This window comes from Trichechus manatus, unplaced genomic scaffold, assembly GCF_000243295.1.
Source record: "Trichechus manatus latirostris isolate Lorelei unplaced genomic scaffold, TriManLat1.0 scaffold00116, whole genome shotgun sequence".
Taxonomy (NCBI): Eukaryota; Metazoa; Chordata; class Mammalia; order Sirenia; family Trichechidae; genus Trichechus; species Trichechus manatus.
This window is the reverse complement of record NW_004444052.1, coordinates 7,138,622-7,164,990: the sequence shown is the minus strand read 5'-3', so window position 1 is coordinate 7,164,990 and position 26,369 is coordinate 7,138,622. Positions and strand designations below refer to the sequence as shown.

The window sequence follows — 26,369 nt, the reverse complement described above, 5'->3', positions numbered from 1 at the left end:
ATACTGAGCAGGGCCCATGGTCCTTCTTGAACCAAGCTGCTCCCTGCTGGATATGACAATGGCTCAGAGGCAGAATGGTAATCCTCAAAGCATGGGGAGAAAAATCACCACAGCTGACAGAAAACAGCCAGTATGCAGTCTCCTCAGGTGCTTCCACAGGGAAAACATGAGTCAAATATGCCCGACAAATCCCTGAACCAAGAAAAAACAGTAACAGAACTCTAAATAATAACCTACTCCTCAATGAAACACACAACCAAGAAAAAAATGACCAGATTTTTATTCTCAATGGTACAACAGTACAAAACCAAAAGTTAGAGCCACAGAGGTAAAATACAGACAACTGGAAAACATTTTCTTATGATCTCCTGCTTTCAAATGCCATTTTACTACACAAGGTATTTCACTGGGGGGAACAGAAGATCAAATACCGCACCTTCAAATCAATGTGGAGTTTTAATTTTGTAAAATGCATAATCTAAAGTGTACTAATCAATAAACAAACAAAAAAGTGGCAAAAATCCCTGGTAAAGATCTATAGACATAATTACAAATTTTTATTTACCAATAAAAGATGGCTAGGGGAACAAAAGGATGGCTAGAAATGCATGCCAAACTGAAGTGAAGGCTGAAGTCTTTGGTGCTTTTACCAAACTCCTGTTCTAAAGTGGTGTTTTTAAAAAGAAAGATTACTATGAATTCATCAGGCCCTATCATCCCAATTCATCCACCATCCTCTCCTGTCTCTCCCCATCCCCAAGAAATAAAAGGGAAGCATAGTTTTGTCCAGCACCACTTGGGAAAAATAGGAGCTAGACTTAGGGGGTGGGAAAAGCCACCTGCTACACTAGCTTGGGGGGCAGCATAGAATAGAAAACCAGACAGGGTGGTTTGGTTTTAACAAATATAAACAAGAAACATGTGTTTCCATGTGCCAGCTATGTTTTAAGCAGTAGGTGCACACTTCATGAATTAAATCTCTTAGATGAGTAACGCAAACAATAGAATTAAACCAGAATTAAAAAAAAAAAAAAAATTACTTACAAGCAAAATGGAAAAAGAAAACTTTAAAACCAGAGTTTGCCACTCCACTAAGAATGTCTAATACACATTTAAAATACTGGAAAGCAGCCATTCTTACCAAAGGGCAATGTAACTACAATGTATGAATTACAATTATTAACAAAAAGTTTTGAAATGTAAAGGTAGTTGCGGGAAGCAGTGAAGGAAGGAAACATTGGCAAGGATGCAGAAAAGTGAGCAGGTGCTCTGGGAGTAAGGCTCTCAGAGATGAAGGACACTGGTCCCAGGTCTGAGGTGGATGTCTGGCCAACCATCTTGACTCCAAGGGGGAAGAATACAATTGGCAGGATTCAAGAAGAGGGCAATTCTGCAGCCCCCAAAGCAAGTCTCTGGTTTTCACTCCCAAGTGGATGTGCTTTCCAGACTTCAACAAGGTCTCCTCAGGAGGATTTGCTTTCGGACGTGTAGTAACGATACAGGAAACCTAAGAGAATAGCTCCTACGATGGGGAAAACCCAGTATGACCAGCAACTAGAGGTGGGAGAAAAAGCAATAAAGTTGTGAACATTTTATACCAAACATTTGCTCTTTCACATTCACATTTTAATATTCTCATGGGCCAAGAGTTTTGATTTACTTTGGGAAATTTAACTACTTTTATCACACAGTAGTTGGAAGAAACCAGATATTTGGATTGGACTGACAATATTAAACAACAACAAAAACTCAAAAAAGGGTAAAAGCAGAATGTACAGTACGATACCAAAAATAAAAAAATATACACATACACCTCTGTATGTGCTTTTATACAGACATACAGTGGTTATTTCTGGGTCATAGGATTACGGGTAGTTTAATATTTTCTTCATGCTTTTGTTTTGCACATATTGTACAATTAATATTTATAAACAGGAAAACACACTAAGTATAATTTTTTAGTAAGCTAGGCAGTCTGATCCAAACCCATCCTCTTAACCTCTAGTCTGGACACTAATAAGGACATACACACACACACAGAGAGAGAGAGAGAGAGAACATATTGATAGTTCTAATAAAGTTAAGCAAATAACAGAGCCAGCTAAAAAAGTGCTGCAAGAGACTTCTCTTAGGAGTGTCAAGACAGTAATCATTCTCCTTAAAATAATTATTCCTCTTTAATAGAGCTTATTAACACTGCTGGTTTTCATGTGTAATTCTTCCATAATCCAAATGACCTGGCTGTCCCTCCATTTCAGACATAGGCAGTCTTGGTATTAAAAGGTTTTGAAGCCAATAAAACTGGCTGAAGTTCAATAATAAAAATTATTCTCTTCGTCTAAACATGCCTAGCATTTTGTACATTTAAGTATGGCAGAAGGCTGCCCTGGACAACTTAAGAGTGTCACCCAGGGAGCTTTTATTTTTTTTAAAAAAAAAAGGCAAGTTGGCACGTATAACAACAACATGGCACATGAGAACTTTGAAGTAATCTCTCCATAAGACTAATGAAGTCAAACCTCTTGGAGAACCACCATAAAAAAAAACTAAGGAGTTCAAAAGCAGGATCCCTGAGAAAACACTGAAGAGAAATTCTTTGGTACAAAAGACTCCTTACAGGTGACTGGGAATGGCTGACCACCAGTCTTCATAAACCCTTCAGAATACTTAATTTCTACTGAGACTATAAAGGGGAAATGCATTTATAATGCACCAAAGGAGATTTAGGCTCAACAACAACTTCCTGGCATTAAGACAAAACTCTTGCAGATTCATCTAGGTTACTGCATGTAGTTGTGATTCACTTATTTCTATTACTCTGTGTATTCCACTGTATGAATATGCCAGAGTTTCTTCACTCACTTTATTAATGAATGAATGAATATCTGGGTTGTTTCCAGTTTTTGAATATACGGAATAATGCTGCCACGAATATTCTTATACAAGCTTCTTGTACATGTACACACATTTCTGTCGAATCTATCACTATGAATGGAATTGCTGAGTCAAAAAGTTTTTCATACGGTCAAATTTACTAGAGAATGTCAAACTGTTTTCCAAAGTAATTGTACCCATTGATATTCTCTGCTAGGAGAGCTTAAGAGTCTTGATGATCCACTTTCTTAACCAACTCTAATTATTTTCAAAATTTTTTATTTTTGCCAGTCTGGTAGGTGTGGAATATACCCTGTATTTTAATCAGCATTTCTCTGTTGACTAATGAGATTAAACTTTTTTTCATATGCTTATATTTGCCTTTCTTCTCTAAAATATCTGTTTAAGTCTTTTTCTCATATCCTACTTTTTTTGTGTGTCAAATACATATATAACAAATAACTTGCCTCTGAGTTTTTTTTTTTAATCAATTTGCAGATATTCTTTATGTACTTTGTATAATAATTATTAAATCAGTTTTATGTGTAGCATAAATGTATTACAAATTTGTGGCTTGTATTTTCAAATTCTTTATGGAACAGTTGGCTGAACAGAAGTCCTTAACATTAAGGAAGCTGAATTTACTAGTTCCGTTTAAGTTTATATTTTTTATGCTCTGTCCATCACCGCAAATAAAAAAGACCCAATATTTTTATGAAGAGAAAAAAAAAAATTTTCTCTCTCCCTAAAATGCTTGAAATAGGATCTCAGAAAAGTCAGAACAGATGGTCTACATAACCTCTATAAAGATCTTTTACAAGGCAAGGACTTCACAGTCATCTCAAGTAGACAATTCAAAAAAACAAACAAAAAAACCAGTTGTTGTTGAGTTGATTCTGACTCAATTCATGGTGACCCCATGTGTTGCAGAGTAGAACTGAGTTTCATAAGGTTTTCAAGGCTGTGACCTTTCAGAAGCAGACTGACAGGCCTTTCTTCTGAGGCACCTCTGCGTGAGTTTGAACTGTCAACATTTCAGTTAGCAGTTGAGTGTTTAACCATCTGTGCCACCCAGGGACTCCAGAGACACTTAAAGAGATGGCAATTTATACCTTTCAGAGTTAATACTACTGTTTCACTAATACTACTGCAAGTGATATACTTTAAGTAAACCTTTGAGAAAACCCAAATGCTTGAGTATGACTGTAATAATTTTTTTTCTTCTGTAAAATATAATAATAGCATCTACCTTCAGAGTGGTTGTGAGGATTAAATGAGATTAAGTTTTAACTGGAGTCGTACAGCTGGGCTGCGGTGCAGACGAGGTGCTTGACTAGCTTTGCTGAATAGTCACTTGTCCATGCACACTGGCCTCTCACTAAGTGTGATTCCAATTTATGTCATAACATGATTTAAAAAGTACTCAAGGCATGAAGCTTGAGATTATTCAAACTGGTTGAAGCTTTCAAAATTAATTTCGCTATTGTCAAGGCACTATTTAATCTGCAACGACTTTCTGGCCAAAAAAGAATTAGCTGTCAAACGGTACGCTTACGTTATACATGTATATTTACGGAAGAACCTCTTGCCAGACATTATGTAGAACATAAGGAAGTCTGATAAAGGAATACTCTACCTTTTGCAGGTATTATTTTTCGAAGTGTCCTGAAGAAGATGCATATATTCAAAAATAAGAAACAAACAAAAGGAAAGATTAACACAGCTTATATAAATCTTCTTGAATATCCATATAAACTCTGTAGCTGATAAAAGAACTCCCATCTTTCATAAATTGTGATGTCTATGAATCCATAAGCAATGGGTGGACTGGGAATATTACTTCTGATAATATAATGGTATACCCTGGTGAAGAGCCACTAATGAAAACATAAAGAAACGACCCAAACATTTTTAGACGTAAAATGCTAATAATACAAATGATATTGAAATGGACTAATCTGAAGTAACAAGGCTATGCCTGGTTCAGTTGGGCTTGCCACTGGCAGTAGCTGAGATGACGTTTTCTGAAAATATATTTAAAAAAAAAAAAAAAAGCCTCTTCTATGATAATATATAGATCAACTGTGAAATGTTAACAGACCATGCAGATGACTGCTTTATGGCCACTTTATGGCTTACAGAATGAATTGGTTTACTCTTTGAGATCATCATAATTATGATTAAGGATCTTAGGGTTTGTTTTATAATGAAAAGGGGGAGAATAAAATTAAGGAAAAGAAAATAACAAAACAAACTTAAAAACAAAATTTTGGCAATATTTGTACTAATATATGCTAAACCATGGATGAACCTTGAAAACATTATGCTAAATGAAAGAAGCCAGTCACAAAAGTCCACACATTATATAATTACGTTTATTGTATATAGACTATCCTGAAGAGGCAAATCTATAGAGGCAGAAAGTAGATTAGTGGTCGCTTAGGGCTTTGGGGCAGGGAAGGTACAATGGAAAGTGACTGCTTATGGGTATGGGGTTTCTTTTTGGGGTGATAAAAATGTTCTAAAACTGATTGTGGTAATGGTTGCACAACTCTGTGAATACACTAAAACCACTGACTTGTACAATTTAAATAGGTCAATTGTATGGTATGTGAATTATATCTTAATAAAGCTGTTATCTAAAATTTTTTTTACTCAATTTAAGTAAACATCAAATGAAGTTACTGATTTCATTAATTAGCTGTATAGTACAAAAGGCCTGCTAACCTACTGACCGAGGACAATAACTAATTAGCATAGGTTACTGCTGCCCAAAATATCACCTTTGCCAATATGCAGATGTATGCCAGGGTATGAACATAGAACATTAACTCTGATTAACCACGAACTTCAATAATCTTCAGAAATTTCTAGAAACCATACATACTGACCCAGATATACTTTACAGCAGTCTGTGAAATGAGTTTTTTAATTTCATCTATCTAAAACATTGCCATGCAAATGAATACATGCCCAAAACATGAGAAATTAGCCTACAGGCAAGTAAAACTCTAATACAAGCTTTTAAATAAACCATACTAATAAACCACTCTAGTTCTTTGAGACTTTTATTATGCTATCTGGAACATTTCTGCTAGAATAGTATGAATCAGGCTAATTAAAATGTCTTGCAGATCAGCTTTTGAGAAATACAGTGTCACTGTCTTGCAGATATGGGAGGGTGGTAATAGTAGTGATGTTGTGTGCATCAAATTAATTTATAATGTTGTCTTTTTAAATACTCCATTATAGCAGTCATAAAAACATTGAATTCCATCAACAAAATGTTAGCATTTTATGCTTTATAGATATACATACCGATGATTTATAGAATTAAAATATGCAGTTACTATCAATAAAAGCAGGATAATTTGAAAGGCTTACATGAGAGCATTAAGGAACAATATATATATTATGATAGTCTACAATTATATTAAAAACCATATAGTTCATATAAATGGATTCTCTAGATTTCAAAGCTTTTAGACTCTTTTCCAACCAAAAGCTCCAGATGTGTGCTAACTAGAGTACACAATGTAGTAAGCAACTGAGAGGAGGAAGAGAGAAAGTACAGAGACAATCAAGACCATAATATGCTGAAATTGTTAATATAGTTTCTAATAAATAATTCCTCAAAGTGCCCGTGTTTTAAGATCAATCCATCCCTGGAGGCAAAAAGATCAACTTGCATAACATAGTAAAGGAAAGAGAAGAGAAAGAAGTATATGCTCCCTTTAGGATCCTGACAGCCAAGTAACTGCCAAACTACAGGGACCCCACTTTTAATCAACTATAATGAAAGTGCCTTGTTTAACACACTGCTCCTTAGCAGCCAAGTCCCGCAGCCAAGCTTGGAAAGAAGGCAAATAAGTTATTTTTAACTTTACAAAATTAAAAAGAAAAAGATTCTATTAACACAACCATCCTTTACCTCCACCCTTCCGTTCCCTCTACGCACAGCTCCTCAATCCTCATTTCCACTCCAGAGCTCAGCCGCTTAATCTAATGGATGCTTAAGTGAAATTCCTACAGCTTATGACTGACTTTAATTTATCTCTTTGGATGTTCAGGCATATCTTGCTGGTTATATTTTTGCCCAAATTTCAATTTACACACAAGATTTTTGGTCAACAGAACAGTGATGGCTCTCAATCTTAGGGATGAAAAGCAGTAACAGCAAGGTCTGATTTTTGTTACAAGAGGGCAGATCAAATTCAGAGTTTTGTTAGCATAAGCCCTACCAAGTAATTAATATGCAAGGAGTTTGGAATGCACTTGTAGACAACAAAACTGCTATAAGGCTACTCTGATGTTAGCTCAAAACTAGAAGAAATTAAATTGTTTAGATAAAACTGGTTCCTAAAGTTCTAGCTTTGTTAAGGTTTTAGTTCTTCCATAAAATAAAAAAAAGATATATTTATATACATATAAATACTAAACATGGCCTTTGTATAGTAAAAGGGACTATTTCACAATGCGTAAGTGACATTTTTGTAAACCTGCTCACAACTGAAATTGTATCTAACATCGTCAAGCTCACTGATAAATCAGTTTCTTCACTGGTAAAATGAAAGACTTAGACGAGATAAACTTGAATTCTAAAGCTATATTCAATTAATTCAACACAATTTTTTAACCTAAGGGCATGTTAGCAAAACCTACAAGAGCCATCTTCTAGAGGTTAGAGAGAAGGAAATACCATTCTCCCATGTCTAGGAAGATTGAAGGAGCACCACCATATATATATTTTTCTGTCTTACACCAGGTACATAAAGGTGTGTTCTCCCAGATACTCTTTAGAGATTCACTGCTCGCTATGCACTGATCCTCTTTGACATGCTTGAGAGAATGACAAAGAAAGGTCATAAATGGCAATGACATGGAAGGGTGGCATTTAGGGGTCAATGGGGATAGATTTCACCATGACCTCTGTTTATGAGAAAACATGGGAGAACACACATTTGAGGAATGTGTACTTTGTAACCAGGACACAAACGTAGGAAACTACACCAGATTCATGATTATGATGCATTAAAACAGAGCATTATAAGTATACTTTCAGCCTAAATATTGAGACTTTCAAAGGTTTAAATAAAAGAGATATACATAAGGTATATAAAGAGGTTATGTTTTATTCCTAAATTGGATGTTTGCTATTCCAAGAGGATTCCAAGCATTTAAAATGGGAAGAAGTGGATTTTAAGTCACAGGATACCTTCAGCAAATTTAATGGGTATTTGGGTGGCCTTACAGAGTGTTCACAGCTTTTTATTTAGAAGGCTGCGGTATCTATGTGACCAGAAATTTTTTTTTAGTTGTGCTTTAAGTGAAAGTTTACAATTGAAGTTAGTTTCACATACAAAAATTTATACACACATTATTAAGTGACTCTCCCTATACTGTGACAGCACACTCCTCCTTTCCACCCTGGATTTCCCGTGTGCATTCAACCAGCTCCTGACCCTTTCTGCCTTCTCATCTTACCTCTGGACAGGAACTGTCCATTTGGTCTCGTGTTATCTACTTGAGCTAAGAAGCACACTCTTCACGAGTATTATTTTATGTCCCACAGTCCAGTCTATCTTTGTCTGAAGAGTTGGCCTTGGGAATGGTTTTAGTTGTGGGCTAACGGAGAGTCCAGGGGCCATGTCTTCCGGGGTCCTTCTAGTCGTAGTCAAACCATTAAGTCTGTGACCAGTAATTTATGAAAAACAACACGGTAACTTGTGGCTTCAAACAGGAGTGACAAGGACTTTTCCCCGTTACACAGTGGGCCTTATAGCAAGAACTACCACTACATGAACTAGTATACGGTACATCTTACCACCTAAGAAGTTTGAGTACTGAAGGTACAAGATTTTGACATTTTGTAGTCCCAACTATGACATGGTCATGTGGAAGAGATCTTGAAAACAGTTTTCTCGTGACGCTCCAGTGTATTAAAATGTACAAGTCACTCAAAACAATTTCTTTCTAGGTGTGAATACATAATGATCTGCAGTTTAACAATTGCTGCCTTGCAAAGCGTATATCGCTCGTCAGCCTGGTCATGGAAAAAACAAGTGTTTCTTTGGAGGATAAGTGCAAAATTCATAGATGAAAAATACCCTCTAAAACACATTTCTATACAACTCTCTCAAGAACTCAGTGTAGTCAGACATATGATACATCACTGAATAACACTAAAACAGTCCATAGAATTGTCTCTACTAGGACCTAAGAAGCGAAAAATTTGTTACAGCATTGGAGGGTGATTTGAAAAAGGTGTTACCTCGCCCTAGTTTTTGTAAAACTACACATTATTTCTAAATAGAGCTTTACAAAGAGAGGACATTAAGCCTTGAGATCTCTCAGCAAACAGTGTTTTATATTTCAAGGGTGATTTTGCTATTACATTCTATACTTTATTTCAAAAGATCGTATTACAAAATATATATATTAGACAAAAACAGGGTAAAATAAACAATCAGAAAAAAATCTTTGGTAAATAGCAATCATTACTTATCTAAAGAACACCTGCATCACCACTTTAAATTTTAATAACTTAGATTATAGGTATGACAGGAAGATTGGACGATTCTTAAAAGCAAACTTTTAGTTGAATGCAACCAACTAACTACAGTACATAATTATGAACTATATATTCTTTGTGGTTCCTTTCCATAAAAGAGAAGGTAAACTGTATGTTATGTATGTATGTGTAATAGAAAATTGTATGTATAATAGAAGTCCGTAATATCTGGGAGAAAAAATGTACCTCCTTTTAAATGCAACTTACAGGTTGCTTCTAACATACTTGAAATTTACCAGGTTTCAAAAATGAAACTTCCTAAGTTTAAAAATGAAGTTTAAAATACATGATAAGCCTTTATGGAGACAATCTTACTTGTTTTTAAAAAAATTCTGTTACAGCAAATGCCATCACCTCAAAACTTTTGTTTATGGAATACTAAATATTTATTAAAAAGAATAAAGAGATTTTTATGAATAAGGAACAATCACTGAGATGAAGAGTTTAAGTAAAAAGAAACAAGGTACAGAACAGTATATATGAAATTTTTTTTTAAAGAAGAGATAGCATATACATGTATTTATATTATGCATGCACAGTATCATTTTGGGAGGGTAAACAAGAAAATGGTAACTGGCTACCTCCAGGGAAAGGGATCTGGCACTGAGGGCTGAGGGTGAAAGGGAGCCTTTTTTTTACAGTATACTTTTTTGGATTATTTATTTTACCATGTATATTGTATATTACTCATTCAACAAATTTGTAATGAGAAAATGGTCAAGTTATTGGGTTGGTTCACTGTAATGAGATTTAACTAGTGAAGAAGTTGAACTGTTATCCAGATAATATTTGTTGAATAAATGAATTAATTGATACCCACTTCTTCAATCAGGTTAGGATCTGTATTCACTTCATCTTCCTAGGAGCCCTGGTGGCACAGTGATTAAGAGTTCAGCTGCTAACCAAAAGGTCAGCAGTTCAAATCCACCAGCCACTCCTTGGAAGCCCTATGGGGCAGTTCTACTCTGTCCTGTAGGGTCACTGTGAGTCAGAATTGACTCAACAGCAACAGGTTTGGTTTTCTTGGTTTTATCCTCCTAATTGAAAGCAGACTGATGAATAAATAATAAAACATATAATTGAGAAGTAAATGTATAATCAAAAGAGGGAATTTATGGACCATAAATGTTTGCATTTACTTGCAGTGAAGTAGGCAGGCAGGCAACCTGGCACAGAAAACACTGTTTCAAAGGTGAATTTCTGTAACCAAAAGCAGACCAGAAAAATGTTAAGTCAAATATGAGTCTTAGCATGGAGACTAATCCAGCCAGGAAGAGATTCACAAAGACAAAAAGTTTTTTTTAAGAGGTTGGTTCAATTTTCAAAGCCAGTAATACTGAGCTCTGCTAGTATATTTGAGACGTCATCAGACCACCACGTCCTCCTAACTTCACGATGCGACGGCAAGCATGGATATCGTGACGGTGGCCCCGGGAGCCCGCTCGGGAGCAGCGAAGGCACAGTAGGAAGGAGTATGTTTCTTTGTCCAATAATTTGCTGCTGTTGATAAATTTGGGAATTTCTGTGGCTCAAATTCAGAAACAGCAGAGTGAAAAGCTCCACCGTACTCAAAGAAGTTACCAAGCCTGGCCTTGACATACTTTGAGGTTTCTATAAATGCAGGAATTTCATGGACAACAAGTCTTAGCGCAATGGTTCCATCCATGCACTGCTCTAAGTATCTGCAAACAGTACTGCACATTGTCATTTGTACGTAGCTGGCCACCATGTGCACTTGTTCCATCATCTCTTTCTCAGGAGACCCAAAGTCAGTGCTAATTAAGCTATAGACGAGTGATTCAACCCGCATTTGTCAATTGATCCAATGCATAACTGGCCCAGCTGGATAAACAACTAGTAAATTGGCTGTATTCTTGTACTCGTTCTTCCCGATTGACTCCATAAAGGTGTTGTACCTCTTTCGGACTTGTTCCGCATTGCTACAAATCTTTGCTGAAGATCCAACAACACTCCAAATAACACATCACAACCAAATTAATACATTGATGCTACTTCCAGAGCAACCAAGGGCAGTAGTTTGGAGGGGTCCTAGCCTTTGGGGTAAGATGAAGCTGTTGCTTTGACAGTTTGTCCCCCACTTTCGCCTGTAGATATATAAGCAATCTGATCTTTACTCTTGCACTTGCCAATGCTTCACGTAGACCCTCTATTACATAACATAAAAATATAAGTCCTGGAATTACTTCATTAAACCTACTTCTCCATGCCAGGTCAAAAAAGGTCTTTGCATTAAGATACAGATCTTCCAGTTTACCAATACCAGGACCCTTTTCGACTGTATTTTCTGTCAGTACGGCAATTCTTCCTCTAAGGGGCTGCAGTTTGCTCTGGTCCTCCATTGCTGGTCTGGTGGTTTGGTGATTGTCTTAGTTATCTAGTGCTGCTCTAACAGAAATACCACAAGTGGATGGTTTTAACAAAGAGAAGTTTATTCTTTCACAGTCCAGTAGGCTACAAGTCCAAATTCAGGGCATCAGCTCCAGGAGAAGGCCTTCTCTCTCTGTCGGCTCTGGAGGAAGGTCCTTGTGATGCATCAGTCTTCCTTTGGTCTGGGAGCATCTCAGCACAGGAACCTCAGATACAAAGGATGCGCTCTGCTCCTGGCGCTGCTTTCTTGGTTGCATGAGGTTCTCGTGTGTCTCTGCTCACTTCTCTCTTTTATATCTCAAAAGAGATGGCTTAAGACACTATCTAATCTTATAGACCTCATCAGTATAACTGCCGCTAATCCATCTTATTACATCATAGTGATAGAGTTTACAACACATAAGGAAATTACATCAGATTACAAAATGGTACACAATCATACAATACTGGGAATCATGACCCAGCCAAGTGGACAGATATTTTTGGGGGACACAATTCAATCCATGACAGTGATCCTTGGGAAATATGCTGAGATAAAAAGTTTTTTACTTCTATATTATCAACCTAACAATGAAACAAAGGTGACCATCGATTATTTACCTGCGTTCTACATGAATACAGGTAATGCTTCAACATGAAATGTGGTTTCTAAAAAACCAGGAAATGGTTCCTGAGCTGTACTATGGAATAGCAATGTTGTGCTTTTTTGCGGGGAGATGGAGAGGGAAGTTCAGGCATGGAAGAGAAATGTGTTTGTGGAGGTGGGAGAGGAGAACTGAATTAGTAGAAGGGAGAAGAAGAGGGAAATGAAAACTGTGTCCCATAAGGCAAAAGATGCCTCTTAATTAGGCTTAAAAATCACTTCTTCATAGAGGCACAGATACCCTTAACCAAGAGAAAGGAAAATTAATGGAATGAACTTGATTTCCATTTCTTGATGGTGAATATTTAAACCAGAGATAGAAAAATGAAGAAGAGATACCTACATCCTAGACACGGAAGTGCTTAAACTTCTGTAAGAAACAAATCTGATAAATCAAGAATTTCTTCCTGGAACTGAAATCAGGTTGGAATATAGCTTTGTGAGAACCTATGCAGGTGGTCTTGAAAAGTTTCCAAAAGGCTTTCTTTGCCTGAACTACCTGAAGTACAGCAGTGTGATTGGAAACACATAATAACCAGGCTCTTTACTTAATGGAGACATGTCGGTTGGCCACAATGAAAATGCTGCCTTTAGTCAATGTTTAAACTAAGTAGGGGTTAAACTACATTTAGAGACTTCTAAATTATTACAGAATTTGGTAAGCTGAAAGGGTTTCTTTTTCTATATTTCTTATAGAAAGTCCAAGGCTCAACAGTTTTTTTGTTTATTTGATTGTGTTTTAGGTGAAAGTTTAGAGTGTAAATTAGTTTTTCATTCAAAAATCTCCACACAAATTGCTTTGTGATATTGTTTGCAATCCTTGCAGTATGTCAGCTCTCTCCCCCTTTCCCTTTCCACCTTGGGTTCTCTGTTACCATTTGTCTAGATTTCCTGTCTTGTCTTCTTGTCTTTGTTTTTGAGCAGGTGTTGCCCATTTGGTCTCATATACTTGACTGAACTAAGAAGCACGTTCCTCACGTGGGTTATTGCTTGTTTTATAGGCCTTTCTAATCTTTGGCTGAAAGGTGGACTTCAGGAGTGGCTTCATTTCTGAGTTAGCAGGGTGTCTGGTGGCCACAGTCTTTGGGGGTTCCTCAAGTCTCTGTCAGATCAGTAAGTCTGGTCTTTTTTGGTGAATTTGAATTTTGTTCTGCATTTTTCTCCCACTGTCTGGTACCCTCTATTGTGATCTCTGTCAAGCAGTTGGTGGTGGTAGCTGGGCATCATCTAGTTCTTCTGAGCTCAGGCTGGTCAAGGCTGTGGTTCATGTACTGCATTAGCTCTTCAGACTAATATTTTCCTTGTGTCTTTGGTTTTCTTCATTCTCCTTTGCTCCAAATGTGATGGGACCAATAGATGTATCTTAGATGGCTGCTCACAAGCTTTTAAGACCCCAGATGCTACTCACCAAAGTAGGATGTAGGATATATGACCTATATTATGCCAATTGACCTAGATGTCCCCTGAGACCATGGTCTGCAGCCCTTAGCCCCAATAACTTGATCCCTCAAGGGGTTTGGCTATATCTAGGCAGCTTCTATGACTTTACTTTGGTCACGTTGTGCTGCCTTTCTCTATATTGTGCGTTGTCTTTCCCTTCACCAAAGTTAACTTGTCTACTGTGTAGTTAGTGATATCCCCTCCCCACCATCCCCCTCCCTCATAACCATCAAAGATGGTTTTTTCTGAGTGTAAACCTTTTCTTGGGATTTTATAATAGTGGTCTCATACAATATTTGTCCTTTTGTGATTGATTTATTTCACTCAGCATAATGCCCTCCAGATTCATCCATGTTGTGAGATGTTTTGTGGATTCACCACTGTTCTTTATCATTGCGTCAACAGTTTTAATTCAGCTGATATATCTCTAATTAATTCTTTGGCCTATATAAGGCAGACGGTGCTTTCCACAAAAGAGAATTAAAATTCCCTAAGTTTCCAAATCAAAAGATGGGCATTTCATTCAGTACCTGATTAGTATTCTAAAAAGTTTAATGCTTGGCCACTTACTTATTACATGGGTTACTTAAAAGGCAAATTCCAAAGCCCCATCTCCGGAGCTCCTGAATCAATATTAGTGGAAGCCCAGGAAATATACATTTCAAAAAACAGGCCAAGGGATTCTAATATAGGTGGTACAAGGAACAGAAATTAGCAAATACTGCTCTTCATTCCTAAGAATGGTCTTAACTACCTACTGTACAACCAATGATGACAAAGCCACAAAAAACAATTTGTAGACTTCTAGATATTATAATTACAAAAATATTTTTTCCCTTGTTTTAATATAAAGGCTTCTCTGATGGCTGTCTGCAGAAATGGGTTATGTCTCCTAGACACAAGATGCATCTCTTGCACAAATGGCAATACCCTTTGAATCAAATGCTCACCTCCGAGAGTGAAGTTTTCTGGGCATGTTCAGTATACCAAACAAGGCCAAGCTTAGTTCAAACTTTACCTTCATAACAGACTTGAGGATTCAAGAATGAATGGTACATGTGTCAGGAGGGAAGGATACACAAACCAACAGAGTTTACAAAGCAATTAAAGAAGCATTTCATCCCCCTTTTGTAAGCCATTCAATAGTTCAGGGTAGCAGAGTGTATAGAAAGCATGAGAGTTAATTTACACAAACACTCTGGATTGCAGGGCAATAGATAGCAGACACTGTCAAGTAACCTCTTGAGTTGAAAGAATTCTTGTGTCTAGGCCAACTTTAATTGTTATATCAAATCTGTTCAGTAATTCTGGCTTAACAGAAAAGGAAAGCAAAAAGCTAGAAGCAAAAGGGGAGGGAACATTGCTTACATGATATTCTAGGTAGTACCAAAGCTTCTGTCCCTTTAAATTACAGGGTATAGTAATAGCTATCTGAAGAACTGAAGTAAAGGAAAATTATAAGAGAATAAGGGAGATGAACCACTCAGCTGATGGGAGGCAGAAAGGCTTTCAAATTTTCTTCCTGGTACATAATGCAATGCATATTACAGTTTTCAAATACTAAATCTTTTGTTTTTGCCCTATTACTGAGTATATGAAAAAGATGTGGGTCTATGTAAGCCTATGGGATAAAAGAATTAAATTTGGGAAATAGGGATAAAAATGCTTGTTCTAGACAAGTCAATTATTTCAATTTACAATTTCTTTAGAATTAAAGAAGATAATTTTTAAGAGAAAATCAACTTTACAAGTCTTTTTCCAACACAGAAGCAATTATTATTACCTGTTCTATGTACTGCAAGAGATACTTTTCTACAACTGAACCCATAAACTAATTTGTTTCAAAACCATACACTGCACAGTTTTGGGGTTTCTTTTTTTTTTTTTTTTTCCAGCAAGTAGAAACATTAACAAAATGTTTCCTACTGTTCAAGACTCTGCTATTCTTTCTCCTGAGATAGTACCGAGTCCAAATTCCTGAAAAATAGGATTTTTGCTTGGGGAAGAAAATAAATGCTTCTCTTGTTAAAATAATTTTTAAAAATCAATTTTATGTGAGTGAACAGAAATATAAACACTTGGAACACATAAGAGAAACTGATGACTTCTTACCTTGCTACTATTTTCAGTTTCAAGGTCATTCTGTTAAAGACAAAAACAAATAATATTTTAAGACATATCCAAATGAACCCTCACTACATGCATGTTTCTAATCTTGGAATGTGGGACTACTTTCCGGTAGTGAATTCTCTGGGAGACTTTAGAGTATGTGGAAAGGTGCTGACTCCCACTCTGAGCATATCAGGGTCCGTTGTTAGAATAGTGTGCGTATATGTTTTAAAAAGTCATTGCTCCAAGGGATAGTTTTCTTGTTAACAAAAAACTTACAAAACAACCAACACACTATTTTAGGTAGAGATGTTATTAACTGAATTACAAGAAGAAATAAATTGATCATAATAATCCAAAATCAATTTCCTTAACTTTTCAGAGATACTACATGTGCTGCTTTGCAAATTAGAAGCTATATCTTAGCATAGTAAGACAGGAAAACTTCGGAAAAAATTTAGCCTGAGGGCTCGACTGAATGAGTTTTCATTATAATAATTCACTCCCCCATCCTGTTCTGTGGCTATTCAGTAATGTCCTCTCCATAAGTCCTCCTAGCTCAGTTGGTCCTTACCGGATGGACATCACCAATATAGTACTGCTTCAGCATTTCTCTGGCATCAAAGGAGTGGCCTACATCTTCAAAACTTTCACTTGCATCTACACCAGCTTGTTCCAGCAGAACCTCCTCTCCACCAGGATGCTACAAGGCAAAGATACTTAATGAACACAGGGCTCTCTGAAAAGCAAAGCAATATGTTACTTTCCCCTCCTCCTCTCCTCCTTTTGCCCTAATGTTCGACTTGCTCCTCTTTTAGAAAATCTTGATTATTTAACAAAGGAGAAAAAGACTGGATCAAAATCTACCTTAACCGCTTAATAAGTACCAACTTCAAGAATCACTACCCACCAAAAAAATCTTCTACCACTTCAAGTCATTCTTGTTTTTTGTAATTTTCCTGGAGATGAAATCGATATGACATAAGATTTACCATTTTAAGTACACAATTGACTTTTGTTTTCTAGCCTATCCACAATGCTGTGCAACCATCACCACAATCTGATTCCAGAACATTTCCATCACTCCGAAAAGAAACCCCATACCTGTCAACAGGCGCTCCCAAGTCCCCACTGCCCCCATCCCCTGGCTACCACTAATAATTTCTGTCTCTATATATCTGCCTATCGTGGACATTTCGTACAAATGAAATCATACAATACGTTTTTGTGTCAGGCTTCTTTCACATAGCATAATGTATTCAAGGTACATCCACGCTATAGCATTTATCAGTATTTTTCCTCATGACGACCCCATTTGTGGAAGACTGTGCTCCAGAGGGTTTTCAATGGCTGATTTTTCAGAAATAAATTGCCAGGTCTTTCTTCCAAGGCGCCTCTGGGTGGACTCAAACCTCCAACCTTTTCGTTGGCAACTGAGCGAGTTAACTATCTGCACCACCCAAAGACTGCAAGAGTAAGACAGCCTCCACTTATTTGTTATTACCTATTTTTTACACAAATAACATGCATGTTATACTTTTTTGCTAACCGCACAACCCCCCATCCCATGCTATTTTCATAAGCACACTATGTCACATGTTATATGGGCAGGCTCATTGATTTACATGGGTCATTATTTGCAAAAGAATATAGCATATCTGAAAACCATTCAGCTGGGTTAAGTTTTGTCTTAGAATTAAATTAGTTTTGCCTTGGAATCAGATCCCAACACGCTCTATGTATCTAAATTACGGAAGATATTTTTTCCTTATGACACATCTAAACTATTATGTTGTCTTTCATAGCAAAAGGATAATGAGCAGCTTGAGATATTTCAGAGAATGACTGAATTTATGATTTCCTACACAGCTCTTTCTACAACTACAGAGGACTTTCATTTTCACCAATCTCTCATCACCTAAACGTAAATAAGTAACTAAGCAAAAAAAAGCCTAACACTTTAAAAAATTATAGAAGCACATATCATATTGTCACTGTGGTAAATCTGGAGGGAAAAAAAACAACAATAAAGAATCAACTACAATCTTATAATAGAAAATGTACAGTTAACATTTTGGTGCATAAAATTCCATTGTTTTCCTTTTGCATTCACTCAATCATTACTTGACAATTTTATTGAGTATTCAGTATTTTATGTACTAGACAGTGATAAATAAAATATCCTGTGCTTTTACAAAAGTTAATTCATATAATATGTACTGTTTTATAATCTGCTTTTTTCACTGGTGTAAGGAGGATCAAAGTGGTCAAAAAAACCCTAAGTTAGAAACCCTCACTCCAAAATATGGTCATAATACAGATGGTTGAGAACAAGAAAAAAGATTCCAGGGAATCCTTGGCTTCTGTTTTAGAACTCTATAATCTTCAGATATTGTTATTTAAAATCAAATGGAAGTAAAACTGAGGAAATTTGAATAAATTCTGAATATTGTATCAATGTCAAATCTTGGTTGTGATACTGTGCTACAGTTTTGCAAAATGTTACCACTAGGGGAAACTGGACAAACGGTGTAACGGACCTCTGTATTATTTCTTACAAATGCACATAAATCTACAATTCTCTCAACAAAAGTTTCAATTAAAAAAAATCAAATGGAATTTCTTAAGTATATACTCAAGAGGAAAATGTATAAATATGTGTATGTATATGTGTATATGTAAATGTGTATATGTATATATACACAAACACACAGTATACACACACACACACACAATAACAGAAGCATTATTGGTTATGGCCCTAAACTAGAAACAACCCATATACCATTAATACAAAGTAAATAAATCGTGGTATAATCACGAAATGGAATCCTAATCAGCACGAAAAAGAATTAACCACTCCTACATGCAACAACAAGAATCTAACATACTGAACAAAAGAAGCCAGACACAAAAGAATAAATACTATGACACTCCCATTTATTAAAAGTTGAAAAGCAGGCAAAACAAAGCTATAGTGTTAAAGTCAATATGGTAGATACTTCTGGGTATCTGGGCATGAGGAAAGCAGCAGTGACTGGCAGGGGGCCCAATGAGGACTTGCAGGTGCTATGATGTTCTAGATGGTGGCTGTCCAAGTGTGTTCACTTACCAGAGTGACACCATATAGCTGAATCTCAGGAATATATATTTAAGAGGAAAAGTAAGTTCTAAAATATTACATACAGCATGATACTATTACATAAAGTAAAATACATCTTAAAATAAAAAATATATATTTATGTGTACATCTATACATATATTGATGCATACTTTTTAGGAGTACATATAGATGCAACAAAACTACAAAAACATGGAAATTATGAACATGGAAATTGGGGTACTGGTTACTTTTGGCGGGCCAAGAAGCAAGGGGAAACAATGGGTAGGAGACCATTTATTAGATCCAGGTTATTGTCAAGGTCCTAATTTTTGTATTGGGTGGTGCGTTTATAGGTACTTATTACATTAAAAATAATTAAACAACTACATTAACTAATAGAAGTGTGTATTATGCATAAAGAGCATTATGCAGAAAAGGCATTTGGAGTTAGAAGTCAGGATAGTAGTTACTTTTGGGAAGGAGGGAGGGGTACTGATTGAGAAGAAGCATTTCTGGATGGACAGAATGTTGGTACAATTCTCTTTCTCAACTGGAATGGTGGTTTCACAACTGTGCTGACTTTATAAAAAATTTGTCAAACTGTGCTTTTAGGATTTGTGCATTTTTCTGTTAAAATATTTTTAAGATATATTTTTTAAAAACCATGTAATTGACATTTGTAAAGAAGAAACACCTGGGTATGTTTATTGATTGGACACAAAGCAAGAGTTTTAAAAATTACTTTTGGCTGCAGAACATTTTCAAGCAAAATTTTGGATGGAAGCCCATTACATACAGCCAAGATGAGATTAAGTGCATGGCAATCTTCAAAGATCGATTTGGAAACCAATGATATGGACAAAAGGAAAAATGAGAGTAGATTTCAAAGCAGGTGATACCAGTGGCAGAAACAGGGCAGAAGGTTTTGGAGGATGATGAATTTAATTTCAGTCATGCTAGGTCTGAAATACTAGACGGAAATCCAAGTACAAGGGGCTATGCTCAATCAAACAGGTCTAGAGAGAACCTACTTAGAAACCATCAGCACACAGTGTGTGACAGTGGTTAAGAAATCAGCCTTCCTGTGGGCACCATGGTCTCGGGGAACATCTAGCTCAATTGGCCTAACATAGTTTATAAAGAAAATGTTCTACATTCTACTTTGATAAGTAGCATCTGGAGTCTTAAAAGCCTGTGAGCAGCCATCTAAGATACTCCACTGGTCTCACCCCTTTTGGAGCAAGGGAGAATGAAGAAAACTAAAGACACAAGGGACTAATGGAACACAACTACCATGGCCTCCACCAGACTGAGTCCAGTACAACTAGATGGTGCCTGGCTACCACCACTGACTGCTATGACAGGGATCACAATACAGGGTTCCAGACAGAGCTGGAGAAAAATGTATAACAAAATTCTAACTCACAAAAAAAGACCAGACTTACTGGCCTGACAGACACTGGAGAAACCCCAAGAGTATGGCCCCCGGACACCCTTTTAGCTCAGTAATGAAGTCACTCCTGAGGTTTACCCTTTAGCCAAAGATTAGACAGGCCCATAAAACAAAACAAGCGAAAGGGGCACACCAGCCCAGGGGCAAGGCCTGGAAGGCAGGAGGGTAAAGAAAAGCTGGTAATAGGGAACCCAAGGTCGAGAAGGGAGAGTGTTTACATGTCATGGGGTTGTTAACCAATGTCATAAAACAATATGTACACTAACTGTTGTTTAATGAGAAGCTAGTTTGTTCTGTAAACCTTCATCTAAAGTACAATAAAGAAAAAGAAAAAAGAAATGAGCCTTGGCAAATTTAATGTAGCTATAAAAATGGAAAACACACCAGAGAAAAAGTTGTCAGGAAAAAAAAACTAGAATAATGTACAGGGGGTTCTGCTCCTTAAACTGTCTCAAAGACTATAAGGCCAGTAGTAGATAAAAGGATATGTTCCAACCCCAGCTCACATGTTAAGACAGACAGGCCAAGGTTCTATCTTGGAGACCTATCTGTCAACAAGGTCTGGCCCAACTAGATCCTGTTTGCAAGTAGTGATAAAATGAGGCCATGCCTTAGAAGAAAACATAGGAGTAAATTTCTATGATCTTGGATTAGGCAATGGTTTCTTAGATATGATATCAAAAGCACAAATGACAAAAGAAAAAAAGACAAACTAGACTACAGAAAAATTTTAAACTTTTGTGCTTCAAAGGATACTATGAAGAAAGTGAAAAGACAACCCACAAAATAGGAGAAAATATTTGCAAATCATATATCTGATAAGAGACTTGCCATCTAGAATACATAAAGAATTCTTACAACTCAACAATAAAGAGAGAACCCAATTAAAAAATGGGCAAAGGGTATAAATAGACACTTTTCCAAACAAGATATACAAATGACTAACAAGCACATGAAAAGATGCTCAATATCATTAGTCACTAAGTACATGCATATCAAAACCACAATGAGTTACCACTTAGACCCAGTAGGATGGCTATAATAAAAAAATGAAAAATAACAAGTGTTGATGAGGATATGCAGAAATTGGAACTCTCCTACGCTGCTGATGGGATTGTAAAATGGTGCAGCTGCTGTGGAAAATGCTTTGGCATTTCTTCAAAAAGTTAAGCATCAAGTTATCATATGATCCAAGAAGTCCACTCCTAGGTATATACCTAAGAGAAATGTCCACACCAGAATCTGTACACAAATGTTCACTGCAGCATTACTCACAATAGCCTAAAAGTGGAAACAACCAAATGTTCATCAACTGATAAACGAATAAACAAAATGTGGTACGTTCATACAATGGAATATTTCTCGGCAATAAAAAGGAATCACGTACTAATACACGCTACAACATGGATGAACCTAAAAACATTGTTAACTGAAAGAAGCCAGTCTCAAAAGGTCCAATGATATGATATGTCCAGAACAGATAAATCTATAAAGAAACAGATTAGTGGTTGCCTACGGCTGGGGGGGTTTGGGGAGTGATTGTTAATAGGTATGAAGTTTTTTTTGGGGGGGGGTGACAAAACTGTTCTACAATTAGATGACAGTAATGGTTGCACAACCGTGTGAATACACTGAAAACCACTGAACCACTTTAAAGGAGTGAATTTTACGGTATGTGGATTATATCACAATAAAGCTATTATTAAAAAAAAAAAAAATGAGGGCACTTTAAACTTTAAACCAAAAAGATCTCCTGAAGTCTTCTTAAAACCAAACAATAGTTTAGCTTAACTTGTAAAAAATGCCTGGCTTGAGCATCATGCTCTTTAAAGAACTATCTACATGGGATCAAACTGACAACAGCAAAGATTAGATAAGAACCTTAGGGGGCAGTGAGTTTATGTTAATGGAGGAGGAACAACTCAGAAAAGGAGGATGAGAATGGTTGCACAACTGGAAGAATGTAATCAATGTCACTGGATTGTATCTGTAGAAACAGCTGAACTGGTATATGTTTTGCTGTGTATATTCTCAACAACAATAACAAAATAAATAAAATTTTTAAAAAAGAAAAATGTGGGCATGGCAGGCCATTTTAGAAAGGCTGCCAAATGCTACAGAGAGGTCAAGGGGGATGAAGGCAAAGAAAAAGTCACTGTTGTTTGGCAAGACGGTCAACTCTCTTAAGACTATAGTTGTAGGGGATGCAAGCCTTCCTATAGGGTTCTGAAGTGGAAATAGAGGAGGTGAGCAGCTGAAAGAACAGGAGGAAGAGCAGGCACTGGATTAAGAGATGTTATTTTAAGTCAGCGAGATCCATTCAAACCTGATGACAAAGAACAATTTAATGGAAAAAAAATAAGAAGAGAGGAGTTGTACAGGCATGGGGTTTGGCCTCAGCTAGAAAGGAATGTAAAACAGGGCAGAGGTTAGAAAGGGAAAAGATTGACTCTTCATCTAAGGTTGTGGAAGATAAAAAGGCTTGGATGGAGAGGCAAGCACAGATAAACAGACTTCTGTAAAGTATTCCGCACCCCTGGCAACTTACCAGTTAAGTATATAAATCTGAAATAATGGCTGTAAAAAGTGTGTGACGGTGCCAATGAGACGAAAGCGGTATCTGCCAAGTGGCAAGACTCTGTGCTGCAGTGAACCTTCCTGGTTTCACAACAATTTCCAGCACCATTTCACTGCCCAGAGAGCAAAACTCAAGAGTGAGGACAATGAAGCAGATGATACAAGGCTGAAGACATGAAGAACTGAAAGGCTGAGTGGGTCAGAAAACAACTATGCGCCACTAGTGGTGTAAGGTGCATTAAAAATCTATCACAGGTGCATTTAATTAAAAACAATAAACCTGAGGCACAGCCATTGTGGAAAACAGTTTGGCAATCCCTCAAAAAGCTGAACACAGAACTACCATCTGACCTAGCAATCCCAATCCTAGGTATACCCAAACAAATTGAAAGCAGGAATGCAAACAGAAACCTGTACACCAATGTTCACTGCAGCACTATCCACAATTGCCAAAAGGTGGAAACAACCTAAATGTCCATTAACAGATGAATAAATAAACAAAATGTGGCACAGGCAGTCCCTGGGTTACTAATGTAAGAAAGGACAGCCATAAAGTCTCTTGTATTAAAAATTTGAGTTAAATACAGTAGTTCGTAAACGTTAACCTTTAATCATGATTTTTTCCTATCTAAATGGTTTTAAGAACTGTTTCTTTAATTTTTTTTACAGTAATGTATACCTACACGTACACACATACACACACAGATTCTCTCTCCAGTACAGTACGGTATGCAGTTACTTCTATTATTATATAGTATGTTATTATGTTTAAGATGTTTTAGTGTATTTCGAAGTGCTTGTTTTATATGCGTAGAAAGGTAAGATATATACTATATACTAAGACAAACATTTGACTAACTGACGCTAAATAAGAACCACATGTACCTGTTCCAACTTACCTACAAATTCGACTTACAGACAGATTTAGGAATGGATCTCATTCGTAGCCCGGGGACTGCTTCTATATACAAACAATAGAACAGTTTTCAGCCACAGAGAGAAATGAAGTCCTGATACACGCCATAACATGGATAAATCCTGAAAATACTATGTTGAGTAAAGTAAGTCAGTCACAAAAAGACAAATATAGTGTGATCCTGCTTCTGTGAAATAGGCAAATGCACACAGACCAAGGCTTATTAGTGGTTACCAGGGGCAGGAAGGAGAGGTTAAAATGGAGTCATTGCTTAGGGGGGCACTCAGTTTCTGTTAATGGTGGTGGAATAATCTGGAAATGGATAGTGATGGTGAACATGAACACACTCAATGTCACTGAATTGTTTATATGTAAAACTTGTTGAATTGGCAAATGTTTTGTTGTATGTATTTTTACCACACACACACACACACACACACGCACGCACGCACAAAGAATACACCTGATATAACTTGAATTACTTAAAAGTGTAACAATCCAAGAGTACCAATATCTTGCCCTCCTTGCTTCTGAAAGATTACTTCCCTAAGTCAAATAAATACTTTCAACATTAATTATCCCTCTTCAAGCTAAAAAGACTTGTTCAGTAAACTTTCTGAACTACATTTTCATACTTTCCCTTGATCACTCAATTATTCAAGAATATCAATAACCTCAAAAACCTTGAAAATTAAGGATTAGCAACTATACTGGATTCTCTCCAGTTGGACAACACTATACCCATTCACCAGACTACAATCTTGGGAGTATCAGGAAATTCCTACCCCCTCCCATTTGACATTAGCCACTAACTGGTTGTGACAGGCCAGGCTTCTTAGCAGGTTGGAGCACATGGCAAAGAAGGTGCTAAAACTTTGTAACATACTCATACCTCATTACTCAAAATGGGGGAAAAAAAAGGAGAGATACTTAAGTGAAACATAAAAACTCAAATTAGTTGAGAGAGAGATACACTACTAATATGGTAACAATCCAGATTAAATTTCTAGCTACCTCAATCACTGAAAAAAACAAGGAAGCAAACGTGGGGGGAAGGGCGGAACTCTCTGGAAGTCAGAAATAACTGGCACGATTTCAGTCGCTTCGACTTGACTTTTATTTTACATACAACTAAAACCCACCAAAGTCATACATCAACGAGTATATTAGAAACTATAAAGTAGGAGAGGAAAGCAAATGAGCATAAAAGACTATGGAAAAAGGCAGAAAGGGTACTGTATATATACTATAAAACGGAATAAACAATGTTCTCAGTAATGGTCCCAAGTCATTGAGACAAATTCATCTGTATTCCACACAGTCTGTTTTTAAAGTCTTGAAAGAACATGTTTTGTAAAAGATTACTATCAAGCTAGTTAAGATAAAAAAAAAAAGAAAAGAAAAACTGGGGGTAGGCAAAGATTTCCTAAAGAGGATACAAAAGCAATAACCATAAAAGAAAAACGTGATAAATCAGATTTCATCAATGTTAAAAACTTCAACTCTGCAGACTTAAGTTTTAGTTATCTGAAAAATTAACTCAAATGAAAATCTTAATTCCCTAATGACAGAGGTTAATGTAGCATCATTGAGCTGCTGAAGTTTCTATCAGAAATTTCTTTTCTCATTGAGAATTCTATTGATATTCTGACTCAATAAGAAAAGCAGGTGCCAACTTCAGAAGAGGCTGAAAGCTTCTCATTCTCAACCTCTTATGAATAAACAATGATGCTCCATTGGTAGCAACAGACTGTGTAATAACATGTCCAGTTCAACATGAAGCCAAAGGATACATGAGACACACCCAGGGATCTTCTGTTGTATTCAGTATGTGTCCTACAGATGGCAACTGCCATTTACAGCTCTTAATTAACACACCTCTAAGCTCGCAGTGTAATACCCAGAAACTAAAGGATTTAATTTACTTTGTTCCCATGAAGGTCATGATGGCAGTACAAAGTCAAAAGCTCAACTTCCAATTTTATCTACCTACCTACAACTTAATGTAAACAAATAGAAAATGCTGAGGTTAGAATTTACAATTAGAATATATTGCTTCCCATACTTGAAAAGAAGACATTTAAATGTAGGGTCTACTACCTATTCTACCTAGTCCTAGACCACCAGTAGTCTAAAACATATGTACTCTTAGCAAAACCATAGAGGAGCCCCATAGACACATCCAAACTCCCTGAAGGACTGAATTGCTGGGTGGAGGGCTGTGGGGACCACGGTCTCAGGGAACATCTAGCTCAATTGGCATAACACAGTTTATAAAGACAATGTTCTACATTC

The 26,369-nt window shown here is 36.6% G+C and overlaps 1 protein-coding gene across 3 annotated transcripts in view; it reads right to left on the bottom strand.

Moving 5' to 3' along the window:
• Positions 1-264: 264 nt before the first annotated feature.
• Positions 265-26,369, bottom strand: part of LOC101350084 (cytochrome b5 type B) — a 41,209-nt gene continuing 15,104 nt past the window's right edge. Inside the window, exons 2-5 of one of the 3 annotated variants that reach the window (XM_004384057.3) lie at positions 16,600-16,728; positions 16,029-16,058; positions 4,511-4,539; positions 265-1,554 (exon numbers count right to left, since the gene is read on the bottom strand). In XM_004384057.3, coding sequence (XP_004384114.1) covers positions 1,464-1,554; positions 4,511-4,539; positions 16,029-16,058; positions 16,600-16,728 — 279 coding nt within the window. In that variant the 3' untranslated portion in view covers positions 265-1,463. Of the gene's footprint in view, positions 1,555-4,510; positions 4,540-10,418; positions 10,646-16,028; positions 16,059-16,599; positions 16,729-26,369 lie in introns of those variants that run through there. The other 2 variants (XM_023738411.1, XM_023738412.1) reach the window with 2 other exon arrangements.